Raw genomic sequence first — 23,453 nt, forward strand, 5'->3', positions numbered from 1 at the left:
GTTTAGAAACGTGAGCTGTGAAATATGGGTATCAAAAAGATGACACTTTTATGAATATACGTTGCATGTCATGTCAAACATTTATCAAAAGTTGTAAATAAGGAACAAGCTTAAGGAACTGAAACCAGTGAATTAGTTCAAAGTGACAAAGATAAATTTTTCATGTGCACTTCCTACAAACTTGAAACTTTGTAACTGAAATAATGTAATAGACAAAAGGTAATATATTTTTTTAACCTATTCATCGCTTATTATAGGCAATAAGTTTCAACACGTTTTATATGAGGTAACATTTTACATTTATCTTTTACATGCGGTTGACATTGAACGAAGAGAAGGTTTCATAGTTTTAACATGTTCTTTTTTTCATAAAAAAAATACTATGAATTAAATTTATCAAGACAGTTTTATTTACTTGCCTTTTGCAAGTTTAGATTTAAGGTTAAATAAATTAAAGCAATGAAAAGATATTAATTATTAATAAAACTATTAAGCTACACAATCCAGAAAAATAAATGACGGTATGTTAATTGTCGTTACCATAATCCCACCCTCTTTTCCCCAAATGTGACCTACTTATCACCGTGTTTGAGTTTTAAAATTTGATTTTTCTATTTGATTAGGAACTTTCAGTTTTGAATTTTCCTCGGAGGTCAGTATTTTTGTGATTTTACTTGTTAATCGAAATATTATTATAGCATAAGCTGTGATAATTTTCTGTATATTTTTTTACAGGTTTTAAAGTTCACTGTATACTATTGGTGTTAAATTATTTATTTAAGCATTTAATTTGCTTTTATTTACTATAAAAAGTTAGACATTTCAATAATTTGTTTTTGAAGACCCTTTACTAAGTCGTGGCCCAATACACCAAATTCCTGACAATGTCACTGCAAAAAACAGTCTTCAATAAGCTGTGTTTAAATTTTGTGAAACACATACTACACGTTGACGTTACGTTTTGTTATAATAAAACACCCATGCAACCACGCATCCCATATTGTGTTATAATAAAACACCCATGCAACCACGCATCCCATATTGTGTTATAATAAAACACCCATGCAACCACGCATCCCATATTGAACATATTCTTGACCTCGAAATACATTTCAAACAAACAAATTCTTATCTGTTTCTGCACAGAAATAGCTGTCACTCACAGCATGTATTTAGAGGATGTATTAAAGGTGAAGCAATACGGCAAATTAGAAATACAAGTGACCATAACAAATTAATAAACAATCTAACTAATTCTAACTAATTTCAAAGTGAAATTATAAGTTAGGGGTTATGATAATGTTGAAATAGATGATAGTATTACAAATGCTTTATCAATTGACCGTACTGATTTATTACAACAAAACAAATCTAAAGAGAGCTAAGTATTCCGTTAGTTTTAATAACTAAATATAATCCATACATACGTAAAATAAAGAAACTTATATTGAAACACTGGCATTTATTACAATTCGACGAAGACTGTGTAAAAATATTCAATACAGCACCAATAGTTGCGTATATCAAACATAAAATTATTGGAGATATGCTTAGTAGATCAAAGTTAAAGACTTAACATTAAATTGACAGTTGGACCCCTGATAATGGTAGATCTGTCATAATAACTAGATATATTGAAGAAGAATTAAAATATAAATATATAAATATAAACATGAAATCAATAATTTTCATATTTGATTATATTCAAATAGTGCATCTTAAAATGACCATCCCAAGCTTAACTACCGAAACAAGAAATTATTTTTGTGTCGGGTCCTATCAGCAATATGGGATGCGTTGTTGCATGCAGGGTTTCCGCTGGCGGTCGCAATTTGCGAAAAAATAATAACTGTGGCGATAAAAATTCGTCATTTGCGAAAGAATTTGGCGAAAGAAATATATATAAACGATTTATTTTCCTCCATCTTGTTTATTTACTTTTGTCGAGTTTCTGGGACTTTACCCGATCAGACAATACTCGGAATTCACCTTAACCTCATTAAGTTTTGGACAGCAAATCAATAATCAGCTGATTGCATTTTATAGCTATCGACAACAAAGGACTAATTAATAAAGGTGTTGATTGAATTGTTTGATAAAATGATATGGATAAATGGCTTCCGCTAAATGCCACATACATAATTTATTTACCACTTTGCGACGCACGCGTTTGAAGCAAACTTTTGACCTCTCCTCTCCTTTGAAGATAGTTTAGAAAAGAAAGCTGTTGTTGTGACCAAAAATCGTCAAAAAGCATGAAAAAATCTCCGATTTTAAACTTTAATTATCCTTTGAATTTAATATTGGTAATTGATGAGGGAGACTACTTTAAAATCGTTTGTGTGACACGCGTGTTTCAAGCATAGTTGTACGTCTTTAACTTTTTCATTTACGATGGTCAAGAAAAGAAAACTGTCGTTATGAAGAAATCTATCCAAGATAGATGGGAACAACCCCTCGAACGAGAGTAGCCCTTCAATTTTATGACTACATATGCAATGATGGATCAATTTCCTGTGATAAAAGCTTTTGTTATGTTGTAAAAAACACGTCTTAGTACAAAAGAGCATATCAGTATTTTCTTTTAAAGACACATTCCCTACGAACTATACTGGTATTATATAATCAAAATATGTCCATTAGTTTTGTTATATTCCAGGACTGATATCTTCTTTATTATTAAAAGTATAGTGGCCCCTTCATTTAGAAAAGTTATTTAAAGTACAATGAATATTTTTCCCTATTAAGTTTGAGAGAAATCACATTATTTAAGGGAAAAGGAGGGGGGTTAAGAAAAAAGGTAAATTTTAAACGAAAAATATAGGTATGTTACTTGGCGAAAAAATTAATTAAGTGGCAAAAATTATATTGTTTTGGCGAAAGAGGTGACGAAACAAATTATTGACCCAGGGGAAACCCTGGTTGCATGGGTGTTTTATTATAACAAAATAAAAGGTTTGATACATCGAAACCCACCTATTCTATGGTATCTTTCTATTAGGAACAATCATTTACTTTTATAAACAGATTCTTGTTTTATCACCTGGATAATCAAGTTAACAAATTGTATAAACCATTCCGTACATTATAACAATATTTCAAATGAACGAGTAAACGAGTGAATGTATGAGATTTATATGAGTAAAACATCAGCAAGCAACAATTGACTTAACATAATGCTACAAAACAACTTTAAACAAATACGATGCACTATGATTACATGGTGTTTAACCGTTCAAAAAGTGTTGTTGATAATCAATCTTCTAGGAAAAAAATGAAAGTGTTGTTCCGGCAAAACAATCTGCAAACACTATAGTTATTTGAATTAATTAACAAAAAAATTAACAGAAAAGCTGAGAATATATTTTACACCAACAAATTTGTAATTTTTTAAAACCTAAGGCCACTAGTACTTTTAGGTCTTTTATGGTGCAGTGAATACAAAATTCTCAAAAATTCTCAAAAATTCATTTTCAACTGTATGTAAAATTCTTTCATATTTTTCTACACCTGATTCATCACTCATTTCGGGAAAGTATGTTCAGTTGATACTGTATTTTTTGTCCAATCACACTGTTTAGATACATTTACCTAAGTAAGGCACTCAAAAGAGCAACCTAAATTCTTGAAAGCAAATACTACCGTGCCACCTATATCACTAACCAAATACTTCACAATCACCATCATGTTGCACTTATAAAAAGTCTACACTAACACACTGTTCACATGGCTCAATTAAAGGCATCACTAAATCCTTTTTGTCAATGCACTTCTGAAAAACTTCTAGTGTACTTATTGTGAAGTGTGTTCAATCAGAGACAATATCACCAGAGTGCTCGACTTCTTTAGATCGCCATTGTGTTTATTCGAAGTTGTTCAAATTAAAGTGTACTCGATATTCAAATGGATAGGAATTTTGAATCACCTACTGGTCAGCTTGTTAATGTATTCATATGAAGAATGCAATCTTCTTTCATTACGATTTTCGACTTCGAAATTGCGTTGTGACATGGTCGTTTTTCTAACAAGAGGTTTCTTGGCTTTAGTCACTGCGTACAAAAAAAATATATGCGAGTATGGGAAGACAAAAACATTCATTATTTAGATATAGGAAGATGTGGTGTGAGTGCCAATGAGACAACTCTCCATCCAAATAACAATATCTGTACATTTTAAAGATTTGATAAAACAAAGGATTTGTTATAATAGAAAGTCTATGTACACATTCTTTACAGTAAATCTTGTCAATACGAGTAATAAAACCATAGAAAGACCTTTGTTAATCTGAATGATTATAAACTTTAAGATATATTAATATGAAGCAGCACATCCCCTACTTATAAGCAAAAAAAATGCCATTTAAGATAATTTGAATACCGTTTTCTTATTGGTTAAAAGACAAGGTAATAATTAGAATCTACAGTCATAAAATTCTTTCTAAATGACGTAATGATAATTTCCATAAGGATGATTTCAACTTCACCAATTATAACTCTTGGTTCTATAGCTTTCTTGTAAGCAGCAACCCTCTATCGTGGAAATTATTATAGTAAATGTAAGCTATGAAATCAACTGAGAAATTAATACCCCATATGCATACTGTGGATTTATTATTATTCGTTGGATACCAATTTTCGTGGGTTTCATTGTACAGGTAACCACGAATTCAAATATTCAACGAATTACATATTTTCAATAGGTTCTGTATACAGAGAATGGCAAAACCACAAAAAGAAATATCCACAAAAATGCAAGTTTTCAGCCATCCACGGAAATTGTTTCAGTAGGTCACATTCTGAAAAGAGGACAGGATTTTAGTAACGGCATGAGAACATATTCGTTATCATCTGTGGAACAAATATTTTATAAAGGTCAACCAACTCGTGATGGTGTCCCAAACAATTGATGAGTTCACTACTTGGAACTCTTGGTTTAATAGTAATCCTCTATCAAGGAAATCATGATAGGAAATACAAAGCCTGAAAGGTCGTATCAACTAGGAGATGATATATACCCGTGTGTAGGAACTGCTGGAATGATGCTACATAGACACAGAAAGTTCACAATTGGAAAGCTAACGTCATCTCGGTATATAGATGTGTCACACAATTTATCAATCAAATTGACAAAATTGATAAAAAAATATTTTAATCTAAAACAACACGTCTCTTAGGTTATCACAACAATGCAGAAATAAATAAAGGCTGGACTATTTATGAGATTATAGTTTTTGTACCATATTTAACAAAAAAGAAATAAGTTATTTTTAAAATGATAAACATCTTGTACTGTATAAAAACCTTCAAATAGACAATCAACCACACACAAAACTGCGCACACACAGTTATATGTACAAAGACATTTTGTTAATTTTATTGTCGTAATGATATTGCATATTTCAGTCTATCCCAAAATAACACATCTCCAATCTTAAGATAGGTATGAGAATTGAGACAACTTTTCAAATCAGGATCAATATTATCTACAGTTATATTACCCTTCAACACAATTATTAAGTGACGACCTTTATCGTGTAAACTTTTCCTCAAAGCTGTTCGGAATTCCATCATGCACCATTCACTTTTCAAGAACTCATTAGATATCAGTAAGATGGTGTGATAGCTGTTTTCAACACTGTTGTATATATTATCAGCTATAGTATTACCAACTATAAAATCTCTATGATGAAGACATAGTCTGCATGCTCTCCCAGCGTCCTCTGTCTCCAATTTTGGTAAAGCTGTATGTAAAACCCAGTCCATATCCTTCTCGCTGTAGCCAATAAATGCATCATATACTTTTTCTTCGTGTGCGACATTTCGGAATTCACATGGTAAGTTTATATTGAGTCGAGTAAACAAAATTACTTTGATCATATTTCTGAAATATATTGTCAAAAAAGTTATGACGAACAATGTAATTGTTATGATGCCCATAACGACGACTGGAAAATTGATGACTGTTTCCTTATTACAGTTTAGTTCTGTCGACGACAGAGTTATCATCTGACGTCCACGGACTTTTGAGGGATTTTCACACTTTAGAGTTCTGAGGTAATCATAAGCTGTTGGCATAGTCTTTGCAGATAAATATTCCATTACTTCAATTATTCCACAATCACATAAGAAAGGATTTTCACTGATGTCGACTTTAACAAATTCGTGTGTTGAGAACGAGTCTATCATACCTTTTGTTAATGAAGTAATGTTATTACGCCTAATATCTATTAATCCTACTGCTTTTGTCTTTTTCACAGTCATTCCGTAATCTCGTATCATTGGAATAACTTTTATGTTATTATTGGAGAAGTCTATATATTCCATTACTGGAAATCGTAGTCGCCAGCCTTGCAATTTATAGATAGTGTCAAACATCCCGTTACCAGAAAAATTCAATATTTTAAGATTTTCTGCAACGTCTGTATGAACAATCTTATTGACATCATTTTTTTCTAAATCTTTCATTCCACTACTTTCAAAAACTTCAAGGTTGTTGTACAAACAGGTTCTCTTCTGAATGTTAAAATAATGATTATATTGCTGGATTGCAGTTTCGAGGTCAAACATAAAATAGTTGTACATATCTTCAATGTTCGCCATTGTTCCTCTTTGAATAATAGAGAAAGCATTTTCAGGTCCACATTCTGCAGCTCTTGTTATAGGCGAGTTAGCCTTTGACAATGAGTCGTATAATTCTCCAATCCTTAGGATAATAGTGACGTTGTCCATTTGTAAATGTTTGATTGTGTCGGGAATGCTGTTAATTAACGAATTCTTGAAATCAGTTCTGTAATCTTTAATTCGACAATCTTTGATGTAGATTCTATTTAGTTTGTCTGTTCTGAATGGCCAAGGAAAGTGAATGATACCATCTTTACAGATAACGGATAAGTCAAATCGGATATGTGACGATATATGATTCGTAAAATTTCTAAATTCTGATAACTTTATACTGGAGTTACCCTCAACGATACACACAATATCAAAGGCAATGTGACCAGTTTGTGATATATTACATAGCCTATTCCAGTTCTCAAGGCTTTCAAACTCATTCATAACATAAGAAAAATTGGTATATGTATCTTTTGATCTATTTGTCCGTTCTTCAGTTGCCAACTCAATACTCCTTTCTGTAGTAACGGAACAGATGTATAATGCAAATCCAAGTCGAAGCAAGGGATACATATTTGAAATTGTGATAACATTTTTCATTATGAACCGTTTCCATCAAATATATCAGATGGGATACCGGATGTAATCTTGGTCCTTATAAAATGAGCAGATATATACTTATATAAAAAGCTGAACGACTCAATTACTTTTTTTAGCGAATAGAATGCTTTAATCTGTCTGATACAGATACATAAAGTATATAAATAGCTCATAAAATAAGGAAAATGACGATTTAAACAAATTGATATAATAATAATAATAACAAGTTTACTGAACTGTACTGAAACTAATTACAATGACAGTCGTAAATGTTTTCCTCAATCTCACTTTTATTATGATAAATAGGTAACATTTAAAGTTACATTTCAATACATTTAAATCTAACAAATCCAGAATCATTAAATCCTCACGGATACTCGATTCTCCTAGGCCGGCTTCCCATTTAATTTTGTATATCAAAGATTTAAAAATGTTCACATCACTAATTAAAAGCTTACTATTCAATAAAACAAACGTGTATTATTGGGATACAAAATAATGGTTACCGTCTGTATGAATATGTTTTGCTTTACTATTATATTTAATGTTTTCATAAACACTTCATGTTAGCCAGGTTATAATATCACAATGTAACGGAATGGCAATCATATTATATTTCAACGGTTTGACACCTAAACCATATACATGAAAATGCGAAACAATATCAACGGAAAACATAGCGATCTTATTTACAAAAATACAATTAACTTATGACTTGGGTAAATAACCAACTATTCAATTAAGTACGCTCAAAAGATCCATACAGACCACGCACCACTCAAACAATACTCAAATAAAAAGCACCGATATGATACACTAACCACTTGCAGTTGTTGTAAAAATATAAATTAAAGCCAATCAACATAGCTGATTTTTGTAGCTGAAAATTTCGAATTTGCCATCTCAGTACAATAATCTATATCAAACGAGGAGACTCTAATTTTGAAATTTAAATTTCCCTCACCTTAGCAGCAATTTATTCTCTTCACCTGTATATAGAATATATATTTCCCAACTCAATTAGCATTCAAGAGCTTGCAGCTACTATATTGAATTTATTAAACGTCACCAGTTTCTGAGCAAAAAGCTGATGAACCGGGGTTATGTTAATGAATGTCTTTTCCTTTTTATATATGATATAAAGTCATCGGAAGATATCAAGACCTTCATTCTCTTGTGAAGAGTTGTCTCATTGCTAATCATACCACATCTTCTTTTTTTTATAAATTTATAAATAAAAATCAACTTCAGAACGGTTTGGAAGTATACATTATAGATACTGACGTTGTCTGTTATCCACGCATTCACAAATGCATCAACATAAATAATCAGCATAAATACTTATGTCACACAAATTTTCGGGACAGAAAATTGTGTTGCAGTCATGAACCATTTTTTTGTAATGAACAATCAAAAGGCGAAAGTAGTCTGAGTTATCAGCATTGTCAGGTGCAGTACAGGCGATATATTTAGTTTAATATGAATAAGCACATTGCCTTTCTTTTCCACAACCTATATAGATACACACAGGGAGAAAGACAGAGGTGATATTTGGTTATTTTGATAAAAGATGTGTTCAAAATTGAAAATGTTAATGTTGGATGCTATAAGAATTGTTTATATTTTAATTTTATATCGTTTTTTTTTTTTTAAGTTAAAATATGTTTTATTATAAAATCTATTTAAACATGACATTCATTGACATTTCATGATTAAAACAAAAATGATGATGAAAAATACAGCACTTTCAGTCATTTCTTTTACATTGCTCCATAGCAAAAAGATAATAATGTAGCTGTTAGCCTGTAGGTCAGTGAAGCCGATGAAACTTAAAATATTTTACACAGTTAAATTTTAAATTCATCATGAACATGTATAAATACTTGACAATATCATAAAAACTACTCAAATTTTGTTCTGAAGAAAGATGACAGGATTGTTGCCCCTTGAATGGGATGAATAAAATAATGATTTTATATACAATGATAAATATACAATCATCTAAGATGAACAATATATACAAATGATCAACTATACATAACAGAAATTGTACATTTCTTGATCCAGGATACCCCCCAATTGTTCACGATACAGAATCGCCAGTGTTTATTCATCATCATCTTCATCCTCCTCCTCCTCTTCTTCATCATCGTCATCTTCCTCTTCTTCACTCTCTGGCTTGGCTTTCTTTGCTGGGGGTCCTGCAGGTTTCTTTGCTGAAGCTGCACCACCTCCCCTGTATTTTGCCATTGCCTGTTCATATCTGATTTTATCTGCGGCTGCCTGTTTTTCATATTTTGTTCTATCTGTTTGTTTCTCCCACCGTTTTCCCATCTCCTTGGCTACGAGTGCTACTGACTAATCACCATGATCTTTCCTTACTTTTGGTCTTTCTTCATTACAGAAGAAAAAGAATGCAGAAAGTGATCTCTTTGGTGCATTAGGATCTTTGTCTCTCTTCTTTCTGCCGACCTTCTCTCCTGGTCCTGGCTCATAATTTTGCATTTCTAGCTCATATCTAGCTTTGTCTTTCTCTGCCATTTCTTCATATTTCCTCTTTTCCTTGGCACTGATTTCCCTCCATTTTTCTGCACACTTTTTTGTGAATTCAGCAAAAACAACTTTTTCTGTTGGATTTTTCTTCTCGTGTTCCTCTCTGAATGACTGCACAAAGAAGGCATAAGATGACATACGTCCACGGGGCTTTCCGTCCTTCTTTCCCATCTTGATTTATTATTGATTTAAATAGTTCTATACCCAAGCTGGAAATGTCGCAATGATAACCCACGCTAATTTTATATCGTCAAATATTAAGTAGGACAATCTGACCATATGGTGAAAAAAGAGTTAAATGAACAAATCTACAATAAAAGTAGCATTTTCATATCATAGACAATTCAATGGACCATATTAGGCGTGGCTTAATAATAATTTTGCTAAATCTTAAAAAAACGTATCAGGGAATACATGCAATGAAAGAGGGTGAGTTCATAGTACATCGCTCACAAATATGCTCTGGGGTAATAGATGGGAAACTGTACCGCTATTTTCAATTAATAATCTATGGAAGCAAGCACAAAACGGTCAGATTATTATATCAAACCTCGGCAGAAGAGTGAAGATAGCTATAACAGTATTCCTGAATGATGGAAGAAGGCAATTTAACAATTATGAGACTGCCTGTCATATTCACTAAATTATGGAAATAAGAAAGAATCAAAAGTGAAAGAGGGACGAAAGATACAAAAGGGACAGTCAAACTCATAAATCTAGAATAAAACGTCATGGCTAAAAATGAGGAAGACAAACAGACAAACAATAGTACATATGACACAACATAGAAAACCACAGAATAAACAACGCGAACCCCATCAAAAACTAGGGATGATCTCAGGTGTTCCGGAAGGGTAAGCAGATCCTGTTCCACATGTGGCACCCGTCGTGTTCCTTATGTGATAACAAATCCGGTAAATAGTATAATTCGGTAGGTCATATTCATGAAAGGGAAGGGGATTGTAGTTACGACTTAAGGTACATAACCGATATCATTTGTGAAACGGTTATTCTATAACGGTCAACCAACTCGTGATGGCGTCTGTAAAATTTACAAAGGAATGTTTTCAACTTCACCATTTGGAACTCTTGGTTTAATAGCTGCCTTGTGAGCAGCAACCCTCTATCAAGAAAATCATGATAGGAAATGCAAGCACGGACATATCGTATCAATTGGGAGATATATACCCCGTATGCAGGTGCTGTTGGAATGTTGCTACATAGAAATGGAAAGTTCACAATTGAAAAGCTTAAATCATCACTTTTGTCGTAAAGTTTATTTTTCAACCGACGCTCATTATCAATTTCTAGATGTAAGTCAAGATACGAGTCCGACCTAACTGTATCTGTAGTATCCTTTATCTCTAGTTTGTTGGGATAGATGCGTTCAATATAGTCACCACATTTTGCATTATTTAGTGAAAGAACATCATCTATATAGCAGAAAGTAGAGTTAAAGGGTAATGCTAACTTCTTTTCTTTTTCCTCAGAAGTTCCAGCCTCATAATAATAAAGAAATAAGTCGGCAAGTAGAGGGGCGCAGTTTGTTCCCATTAGAATGGCGGCAGTTTGTTGAAAAACACGTCCTTCGAACGTAACAAATATGTCTTCAATCAATAAATCAAGCATCTTGATTATATCAGTTTCTTGAAACTTGATACATAGCAATATAAGAATACCTTATTGATTGGAAAATTTATTTATATAGAATTTTTCAATATCTAGAGTGGAATAATTTAATTTGATGTGATGAATCGTACCATGGATATTGCATTCAATTTTCATTGTATTTTCATAAGTTATATTTTTTTATACCTTTTTTTTTTTAAAACAAGATGTGCGTTGGTCTCTTTCTTATTGAGCCGGGCATTGTCAGTTATTTCCGATCTATCAGTTTGAATGTCCTTCTGGCATCTTTCGCTTTTCTTTTAATCGCTTTAAAAGGGACCGTAATTTGCCTTATGAATGACAATTAAGTTATTCTACAAAAGACCTTGATAAGCTATTATATATGTTACGGCCAGAAATCGCCTTTAAATTGTAGCCAACAAAAGACACAAATCAATAGTAAAATTTAACAATATTTAATATACAAAAGTTTACAAAAGGTATTACACAAATATTACTGTTAACTTAACTGTCAAAATATGAGTCCAATCTGTTATCTTTATCTGTATCCGGAAATCTTTCGGAATCCAATTTGAATATTACGTTCACTACTAATGTCACAATCGAGTATGATGTTGTTTGTAGAATAAAAGTGTCAATCCAAATGCTGTGAATACCAATGTCTATCAATGTCTATGTCCAAGTTTAATTATGAGAGGTTAACTTAAGTGTCTGTATATATAGTGTTGTCATGGAAAATTCTAGAACACTCTATAATGGAACATTGTGGAAAATCCTGGAAAGTTACAACGGAAGTTTCTGGAATAACGTAGAACTTTAAATTACGCATCTTTTATAAGGATAATTCTAGAAAGTTCCAATCATTCTGTGATTGTTCCAGTGATTCTTAAACTGCACAGTTATAAGATTATTTGGTAAACAACTATCAGGCCATACAACACAAATTTGGCCAATATAAATAAACATAATAATTACAATATCATAACATATAAAATTATTTATAACGCGTTATTTGTCCCGGATTTTGATAAAGATGATTCCAAGAATTGTAAAAGTATAATTAAACTTGTTGTTTGTGTACTTTATTATAACATGTAAGGGATGATTTCAATTTTAACATGGTTGGAACGAAAAGGCTAGTTAATTCGATGCGAGTTTTCGAATATAGAAAGGTAGGTATAATTATTTAGTTGGTAGTTTATTTTATAATAGTTTTGAAGCTCTTACATTTAATGTATTCTTTGATCATGTACATGTCTTTTTATTGTAATCCTTTATGGCAATGCCACTGTGACGATTCAAAGTTTGACACATAATAGCACACATAAGATTCTAATTCCGATTTAACTATTCAGTGATACTCGAAGCAAACATCTTCAGGAATCTGGGACCATAGACAAACGGCACACAGTTGACACCATATAAAAGACGACAAGGTTATAAAGAGCAAAATGGTTGAACTCTTTCAGATACACGATTGAATTAAAAGCATGCCTGCTAACTTCAAAACCTCCATGGATATATTATAGTACACTGTCAGACGTCAGATATACATTTTCATAATTCTTTTTCAACAATGGCAAATTGCAATCTGTATGTTTGCAACATAACCATGGAACAAATAGGGTTTTCCCTCACAAGATTTTTTATAAAAAAAAAGACATGTTCGAGAAACAACACAATACCTCTGTTGAACATAAGTAAATACAAAAGCTATTACTTGTCTTTCTTGATGAAATAGAATTAAAGTGTTATATGCTTGTTTATTTACACTGAATAACTGCCATTTTTTTTTTATTTGATAGCAATAACATTGAAAAGAAGCCATCAAACAGTTGGACTAAGTCACGCTGCTCTTCTTCTAGTGCGGAAACTTCCGCGAAAGGTTCCTACACTGCTTAACAACACATTGTACACGAGTAGTTACAAGCGGCGAATACGACATTATGGGTTATTGTTTACTTCAACCATGCCGATTCCATGTTACCGTCTTACTGTGTATATTATTTATTCATCATGTGAATACTAAAAATAAGATTCAATCAGAAAAGAAATCACTAAAACTGTCAGGTTATGAACTGAATAATATTACGTTTTCTGTCTTACAACCATGGGATAAATTTTGTTACATAAATGAGTTACCAAAACTAGACAAAGCTAGTGAATACTATAGCGAGATTATTTGCAATGTCAACAACAATGTTTTAAACTTTCTTCATTTTCGAGGCTTCACATCCAGAACTAAAGAAGATACGTTATTTTCCGTTGACATAACATGTGGTCATAATGGAAGCGTTTTCTTTCCATACCCGGGCCGAGCACGTCTGCTCCATTCATTACGAATATCAGGCTGTGTTTTGAATGGATTTACATCCGAGGCAACATCTGATGATATTGATACAATACCTGATAGTATGAAATATTTTACTTTGGTCAATTCAGTGATATATATGACTCAAAATGATGTTCAACAGTTTCAAGGAGCAAAACATTTGACTAAGTCTTTTCAATGTGGTAATATAAACGCTATTAAAATAATTGAAAACAATATATCTTGCTGGATTGGTAATAAGAGTAAACGTTCACGATTAGAAACTTTTCAAGCGCGACCTAATTTCCGTGAACGCACCTGCACCTATAAATATCTTCGACATTTGCACAAAAGTTTTTCAATAATTCAGCCATTCACTAGACAGATTGATAAATCTATGTATCTTAATATTGAAATCCTCAACTTTAGTGCTGCCAGTATAATAGAAACACCAAAACAGGTTCAGGAATGGAGACTCGATTCAAAATATTTGAAATATTTTGATCTAAGTCAAAACTTAATAGAAGATGTGTACCCTATAATATGTCACGATAGCAACAACAGTGATAGGCCCGAAGGATTTGGAGATTTACGTTATAATAACATATCATCTCTCAGACTATTTGGATTCACGAAATTGGTCCATTTCATTTGTGATAAGCTAACAGTTGATATTCGAAACAATCCATTTAGGTGTGATTGTGAAATAAAGCACTTTCAAGACTTTTTAGAAAAATACATTATAAATCGTACTGCATCTTTTTTTTAGGTATATGCATGGAGAACAAACAGTTTTCTCTCGTTATAAATATCTGTATGATCTTAAATGCTACAATCCACCTTCACTAAGGGGGAGAATTATATATGAGCTATCACTTAGTGAAATCGGATGTAAGCCCAAATTACAAGTTGTTACACATATTCCGACAAAGCCAATTATAGCAGTGATGCTTGTTAGTTTATTTCTCTGTGTGAGTCTTTTTGTTGGTTTCAGATATCGAGATAAAATGGCTGTAAGTTGTAGTAAATGGCTAAAGTAGGTTCTTCCTGTCGATAGTGATATCATTAAACAGATGATAAGAATGCAAAAAAAATGAATAAAAATTATCATACTTATAATACTTTTAGTGTGTATTTTTGTCTTAATAATATATGATTTACCACTTGGATGATCTTCGAAGACAGCCGACGGCTATATAACCTTCTATTCACATAAATGTAAAAACCAATAGATGGCGAGTACCTCCAATTAAATTTTCTAGGTTTGTTTGATTTGATTATATTGAAGATTAGAATTTTAACCTGTATAAGAAAGTTTTTTTTGTGGATCGAATCCGTCAACAGAATGGTTCGTCCCTGTTTCACTTTCGATGTTGACATTCTTTACCTGTAAAAAAGCTGAATCTATGGGTAGCCCATAAGGGATTATGTTGAAAGTCACATAAATCAAGATTCTATGAGGTTGATTTATTCACTTGCGAGTGAAAAATCTATCAACGACATTTCTTTGCTTATTTGACAAAAAGTTCACCATACTGGCTGCTAAACTATAAATACGATTTATTATTTCAACATTTTATTTTCATTTAAGTTTGAACAAAAATATAATTTCTGAATGTTTTATATCTCGTAGATAATGGCCATTTAAGCCCTCCTTCACTTGTTCAGTTACTGTAAATATAAAGACATTGATACTCATTGTTTTACTCGATCTCATGTTGATACCACATACCCCATAATGGTTTGTCCTACCTAGGATCTAGTATTGATACCACATACCCCATAATGGTTTGTCCTACCTAGGATCTCGTATTGATACCACATACCCCACAATGGTATGTTCTACCTAGGATCTGGTATTGATACCAAATACCCCACAATGGTATGTTCTACCTAGGATCTCGTATTGATACCACATACCCCACAATGGTATATCATACCTAGGATCTCATGTTGATACCACATACCCCACAATGGTATGTCATACCTAGGATCTGGTATTGATACCACATACCCCACAATGGTATGTCCTACCTAGGATCTCGTATTGATACCACATACCCCACAATGGTATGTCCTACCTAGGATCTCGTATTGATACCACATACCCCACAATGGTATGTCCTATCTAGGATCTCATGTTGATACCACATACCCCACAATGGTATGTCCTACCTAGGATCTCGTATTGATACCACATACCCCACAATGGTATGTTCTACCTAGGATCTGGTATTGATACCACATACCCCACAATGGTATGTCATACCTAGGATCTGGTATTGATACCACATACCCCACAATGGTATGTCCTACCTAGGATCTGGTATTGATACCACATACCCCACAATGGTATGTCCTACCTAGGATCTAGTATTGATACCACATACCCCACAATGGTATGTTCTACCTAGGATCTGGTATTGATACCACATACCCCACAATGGTATGTCCTACCTAGGATCTAGTATTGATACCACATACCCCACAATGGTATGTTCTACCTAGGATCTGGTATTGATACCACATACCCCACAATGGTAGCTTCTACCTAGGATCTCATGTTGATACCACATACCCCACAATGGTATGTTCTACCTAGGATCTGGTATTGATACCACATACCCCACAATGGTAGCTTCTACCTAGGATCTCATGTTGATACCACTTACCCCATAATGGTATATCATACCTAGGATCTCGTATTAATACCACATACCCCACAATGGTATATCATACCTAGGATCTCGTATTGATACCACATACCCCACAATGGTATGTCATACCTAGGATCTGGTATTGATACCACATACCCCACAATGGTATGTCCTACCTAGGATCTGGTATTGATACCACATACCCCACAATGGTATGTCCTACCTAGGATCTAGTATTGATACCACATACCCCACAATGGTATGTTCTACCTAGGATCTGGTATTGATACCACATACCCCACAATGGTAGCTTCTACCTAGGATCTCATGTTGATACCACATACCCCACAATGGTATGTCATACCTAGGATCTGGTATTGATACCACATACCCCACAATGGTAGCTTCTACCTAGGATCTCATGTTGATACCACATACCCCACAATGGTATGTTCTACCTAGGATCTCGTATTGATACCACATACCCCACAATGGTAGCTTCTACCTAGGATCTCATGTTGATACCACATACCCCACAATGGTATGTTCTACCTAGGATCTCATGTTGATACCACATACCCCACAATGGTATGTCCTACCTAGGATCTCGTATTGATACCACATACCCCACAATGGTATGTCCTACCTAGGATCTCGTATTGATTCCACAAACCCCACAATGTTATGTCCTACCTAGGATCTCGTATTGATACCACATACCCCACAATGGTATGTCCTACCTAGGATCTCGTATTGATACCACATACCCCACAATGTTATGTCCTACCTAGGATCTCGTATTGATACCACATACCCCACAATGGTATGACATACCTAGGATCTCGTATTGATATCACATACCCCACAATGGTATGTCCTACCTAGGATCTCGTATTGATACCACATACCCCACAATGGTATGTCCTACCTAGGTTCTCGTATTGATACCACATACCCCACAATGGTATGTCCTACCTAGGATCTTGTATTGATACCGCATATCCCAAAATGGTATGTCCTACCTAGTTTTCATTGAATTTATTACTCGGGTACAATCCTTTATTAATCATTTGTCTTAATACTCACAAAGACATATACAATATCAAAATCCTGTACCCATGAGTCTGCGGTCTATATATGACACAAAGAACACATTCAACATCACCGTTATTAAGCATTATAAAAATATCGTAATTCAAAATGCATGCTTTGAACGAGTTGTTTATTTCTTTGTTGATAACAAGATTACTTAGCCGTAGCCACATATCTCATACCGCCGATATGTTATTGAGGAAAAGCATTGCGTGTGCAGTGTATATGATTGTATCTTATGCACATCAACTTTATTATAAAGTGAGTTTTTGGCTTGTTTTTGTTATGCCATATGCAAAAATGGTGTCATTGTGGTACAATAATGACCAAGACCAACTTCTTTCGTGAAAATGATAGATATGAACAGCTATATACTAGTATTACGGAAACAGTCTTATTAAGTACGAGAGATTTCATGACGAACAATATGAGAGGACTGGGTTCAAGAGGTGTCATTGTGGAACGATAGTCCAATGATTGAACAAATCCTATATTCTTTTGTAAAATTGTTAAATCTTGTGTCGAAAGTAAAATTATAAACCTACTGAACTCCCTATAGGAAAAACCAGGGTTTAAATTGTGTACGCTAAACACGCGTTTAGTTTACTAAAGAATCATAAATGCGCCTAGTCAGGAGCCTCGTGCCATTGTTACTCTTGTATGATCTTTTCAATTTTTGTTTATATATGTCTTTCGGAATTTAGTGTGACGTTCATATTCATTGAACGTGTGCATATTCACTGAATGTGTGCATATTTTTAGTTAGGGACACAGCTCAAGCCCTCTACCTGGTTCAGGATTTTCTCGTTATGTTTAACACCCATTGTTGAGTTCGGATGTTTTCTGCTTTTGGGTCGGGTTTTTTTTTGACACTTTCTCAATTTCCATTCTTAATATTATATGTCAAAGGGTATTAATAAATATCATATGCAAATTTAGGACATCTAGACGTTTGGCAAACACTAATTTTGATAATTGAGAAGCTCAATATTGCCTTAACAATAAAACGTGATTCAAATGTTCGGGTTGTTTTACAGAGTTATCCCTATAGTGTTAAGTACCACCATTTTTCATAAATATATATTGTAAGCTTTTAGATTACAACGATTATTTCCAATCTATAACAGGGAAATGCTTAAAAAACATTGATAAAACTTGACATTAACAAACGGTTCACTGATTTAATGAATTGTCTCCATAAACCAAAGTCACCTACCCCCTCTACCCTTGACCGTTATCTTTTCTCTGTCCGTTTTCCTTCCGTCTAAAAAGTAAATATAGTGTTGTGTTGAATTTGGGTAAAAAATCCCAAACTGTAAATAAAAAAAAGGATTTCTTGGAATTTAAGAAAACAGCAAAATTTTAAATAACATGAATGAGTATTCAAGAAAAAAATAAATAATCATATCAATAATGGAAATATTGTAACTATGAATTAAAATGCATCAATACTAAAGTTGTTCGTGTATTCAAATGTTGTGTATTTTAACACATATCGGCTTCCAGTTCAGATAATCTCGGAGACTCCATAACCAGCATGATGAACGTTCTACTGATTTTCCTGGCTGTATTACGGCTGTCTCCCTTGCCTTTGTGGCTATTACCATTGTCTGTAGCATCCTTTATACTGACTGTGCATGAAAACCTCTACAGCATACGTCTACTGGGAACAGCAACGCTTCCCACCTCTCCCTCTCTCTCTTCAAGTTGTCATCAGCGCTGTGTACTTTTTCTGGATGATATGCTTCTTTGCATCTCTCTTCCCAAGGAACTGTTAGTTCTATTGCTTCCACATCTTTGACATCTGTAACCAGAACTACAATGTCTGGTCGAAAGGATGTGAGTACGCATTCTGGAAACACAAGCTTCTTTCCAATGTCGGCCCTCATTTTTCATTTACTGCACTGTTGCATGACCAGTATCTCCCTCTCTGATGAATCTTTGTATGAGTGTGTTTCATGCAGATACCTTTCTGGTTCTTCCTTACTACAACATGTACAATAAAGATGCCCTGTTCTTTCTACACTAAACAGTGTTTTAGTGTAGTATTATGGATTCTTAATGAAGTTCGCTCTATTTTCGCTTTCTTCTTATACCTATTTTTGAGTTTTTCTCAACTCTTCTCTTACACTAAAATTGAGAATGGAAATGGGGAATGTGTCAAAGTGACAACAACCCGACCAAATAAAAAAAAAAAACAGCAGAAGGTCACCGACAGGTCTTCAATGTAGAGAGAAATTCCCGCACCCGGAGGCGTCCTTCAGCTGGCCCCTAAACAAATATATACTAGTTCAGTGATAATGAAATGATAATAACTGTCTGTTATTTCCAACTTATCTATCTTATCGCTTCTCTTGTACCTCCTGTTTATGTACTTAAGCTCCTTCCTAAAGTGTTTAATTTACTGTCCTCTCCCGTTTGGCGCCTGCTTGATGTTACTCCTTTCTTTCCTCTTCTCAACACCAAATATCTCCTTCCCAGTGTTATATGTTAGCAAAGTCAGTGTTTCCATCCTCTTCTAAACACATCCTTTGAGCGATGTTTCTAGAATTACCACTGAATCGTCGTTCAGATCTCTACATTGGGCTTCACTGTTGCTCTTTCGCCATGTTATCCTTTCTGGTGTGATGTCTCTTGTCTTTACTGTGTAATGTGCTCCTCACCATCCAAGATGGGATGACACTGATAAAGAGAGATTCCTTGCGCTATGGTTTGTGTCCTGGCTATGATTCTCTTGCGTCCAACCGGATAAATATGTGCGCTGCACTGTAACAATTCTTCGACTGCATCCCGACCTTCAGCTATGAATCTTTAAGCATCTTTGGTTCTTGCAAATATTTCCACAATGGAAGTTAGTTTCTGCTTTCTCACCTGTCAAATTTGTGTGCGCCATTTGTGTCGTTGTCCGTTTTCGTTTCCAAGTCATTGTCGTTTGATCTGTTTGGTGGCGCCCCTCGTCCTCCCCCTCCGGGATGACTCTGAAGGTATACTTCGTCACTCTGTGTAGTAGCTAGCTGTCTTTTGTGTTCCTTCACGCACGGAAACCACACTTAAGGTAGTTGTCTTCGAGTGCCCATACCAGTCTGTTCCCGTCTGTCGGCTGTCTCTCCAGTTTCCATTCAGCAATTCCTGATGGTCATTGGTTTCCAAGAAGAAAAGATTATGACTTACAATGGGTGGCATTCTGTTTTTCTTTTATGTCATATTCTCTTGACTGCTCATCTTCTCTCATCTATGAATCTCTGAAGCTCTCTGTCGATGTTTTGATGACTTCAGATGGTTCCAGCCTTCAACAGATGCAACCCTGTATCATTACATCCTCCGGTTGGCGGGTAAGTAGAGGTTGCCAAACCTATATTTATCAGTACTCGGCATCAAGCTCAGATCATATCGGCGATGCCTTAATCGGCAAGATGAACGTTCTGCTGCTTCTCCTAGCTGTCTAACTGCTGACTTCATGTCCTCCATTACAAGTAGCATCCTCCACAGGTAAACAGTACAATCATAAAAAATACCAGAATAATTCAATAGAAAGTCCCTATATATATAACTATTCAAATGACAAAATCTAAAGCTCTAACACATCAAACAAATGGATAACAAATGTCATATTCCTGACCTGGTACTAGCATTTTCTAAGGTAAAAATGGTGGATACAACCTGGTTTTATAGCTAGCTAAACCTCTAACTTGTATGACAGTCGCATATAATTCCATTATATTAACGAACAACGAGAAAGGGTACTTTGCTTAATACATTGATTAAAGATCCGGTCTTTCTAATGAAAATGCTACAACCAGGTACTCCTACCAAACAAATAGCGCTGAACCTTCTGAAAAGGAGTGTACATATTTGGATTGGATTATAGTAGAAACATTTGTAGTAAACTTCTTAGACATCAATAATAAAACTCACATATAAATCTGCAAATCGCGTGTATAGGATCTTTATAAATTTGCAGATGAGCCTGCAAGAAATGTACTAAAGTACTCGTAAAGCATGGATTCTGTAACAATTTACTTGTTAAAAAGGCAGGTATATACTGCTATTTAAGGACCTGTACCGTTAGAAACTTTAATTTATGATAAATATTAAATCTTATCATTATTAATTTCGCTACTTTATTAAAAATGGTTTAAGTTATAATGATGTAGGAAATAAGTCAAGAATTACTTGTCATCTTGATTTATTATGTGTAGATGTTTCCTTTAAGATAAGATTCCGTGTTTATAAAAGATGATGAATGGTATCGTTTATATATACATGTTTGTAAGAATGACACGGATTTTCCGTCGTTTCTTTGACATTATCATCTGCCTGAATCTTACCTTTTTGGCCACTTAGAGCAGTAACAAAATGTTGATTTATAACGCAAATCTGTTAGCTGACATTTTATCCGGTAATTCCGTGTGAAGAATACCATACTTGAAGGACCAAACAAATTGTTGGATGTAAAAAAAAAGCTTATTTTGTATATATTATTAAATAAAATAAGGATATTTCATGTAAGATATGTATAGACTAGTTCAGTAGAGAAGTGCGACAAGGAAGAAATATGTAATAACTTTCAATGTTTTAATTCACTATAACTAATGCGATATTCTGGTCTCATTGGCAATCAATCCACATCTCCTTATTATTATTTTGACCAACTGGAAAACAATTATATCGTCTAATCAGCAAGTTACAGTAAAGTTTGGACTTTACCACTTTTTACGGTAACCAAACCCACCTTAAAATTCCCCAGTATTTGACAGTCGGCTGAATTACCGAAGCCTTTATAAAAAGATATTAATATACTTTTTATTATCATTAACAGCAAGTTTCAAAATGGTGAACTGTAAGTAAAGTATATTATCCCTAGAAATCAAATTTCATACTGTTATTACATTTTACCTTCACTTTTGAGCCTTTCCGCTTTATCTTTAGTTTCTATGGATATAGATAGAGGTGAAGTCCTCACCAACGAAGGGTAAAAACAACGACAGAAATTGTCATCTAAATGAAATACATAGTCTTTAACATTATACATAATAATTCAAAACAGTATATCAAGCTCCAGAAAGTCCCCTGTTACATGTATATGAAGGTGAAGACAAGAATTGACCACGTCCCTGACGGTCGCCATCATGAGCTGATTGGCCATTATGACAAAAGTGTGTCAGAAATCATATCTGATATTCTTCCGCAGTCATAATAACCTGCCATCATTACCGAACTGAACAAATAAATAACACGACGGGTGCTGTGTACGGTGCAGGATATGCTTATTCTTCTGGAGCACCTGATTTCACTCCCTGTTTTTAGTGTAGTTCGTGTTGTTTCTTAACAATTATTGATAAATGTTGATGTAAATGTACTTTGGTTTTGTGAGTCTTTGTTTACTCCTTGGTTTTGATTGGTATTGTCTTGTTATTTGGGGCCTTTTATTACTTACTATACGGTATGGCTTTGCTCCTTGTTAAAACAGTATCATAGAAGAGCACAAACACATTTAGTGAGAGGTTTAGCTAGCTATAAAACCAGGTTCAATCCACCTTTTTCTACATTAGAAAATGCCTGGACCAAGTAAGGAATATGACAGTTGTTATCCATTCGTTTGGTGTGTTTGGACTTTTGATTTTGCCATATGGTTCAGTTCAGTATTTTTACTTTTTACTAATCCCTAATAAGGTATGCTCGAAGTAACCTTAATAAATAATGCTAGGATTTACCGTAGCAAGAAATGAGACTTTTATGAGACACCGATGAGTCTTTTTTAGACGAAACGCGCCTCCGGCATATATAATAAATTTAGTCCTGGTATCTATGATGAGTTTATTTATATAAACCTGGTAACTTTGATGATTTTTGTTTAAACTACTTGGTTTATGCCGCTGCTAGTAATGAATTTATCCCCAATGATATCAACAGAACAGAAGTCAGTACGTCTGTGTTGATATGCATTATCATGATGGCATTGATATGGTACTGTTTATAAATTAACTACTTACAAAACTT

General features: G+C 33.9%; 1 protein-coding gene and 1 pseudogene across 1 annotated transcript; both read right to left on the reverse strand.

Annotated features, from left to right (window-relative positions):
• Window positions 1-5,372: 5,372 nt before the first annotated feature.
• LOC134723109 (toll-like receptor 6) lies at window positions 5,373-7,184 on the reverse strand. Its single transcript, XM_063586749.1, has one exon. The coding sequence runs from the start codon at window positions 7,182-7,184 to the stop codon at window positions 5,373-5,375; it is 1,812 nt and encodes a 603-aa protein (XP_063442819.1).
• Window positions 7,185-8,853: 1,669 nt separating this feature from the next.
• Window positions 8,854-9,998, reverse strand: LOC134722182 (high mobility group protein B2-like; annotated as a pseudogene).
• Between the last annotated feature and the right edge of the window lie 13,455 nt (window positions 9,999-23,453).

This window comes from Mytilus trossulus, chromosome 6, assembly GCF_036588685.1.
Source record: "Mytilus trossulus isolate FHL-02 chromosome 6, PNRI_Mtr1.1.1.hap1, whole genome shotgun sequence".
NCBI lineage: Eukaryota > Metazoa > Mollusca > Bivalvia > Mytilida > Mytilidae > Mytilus > Mytilus trossulus.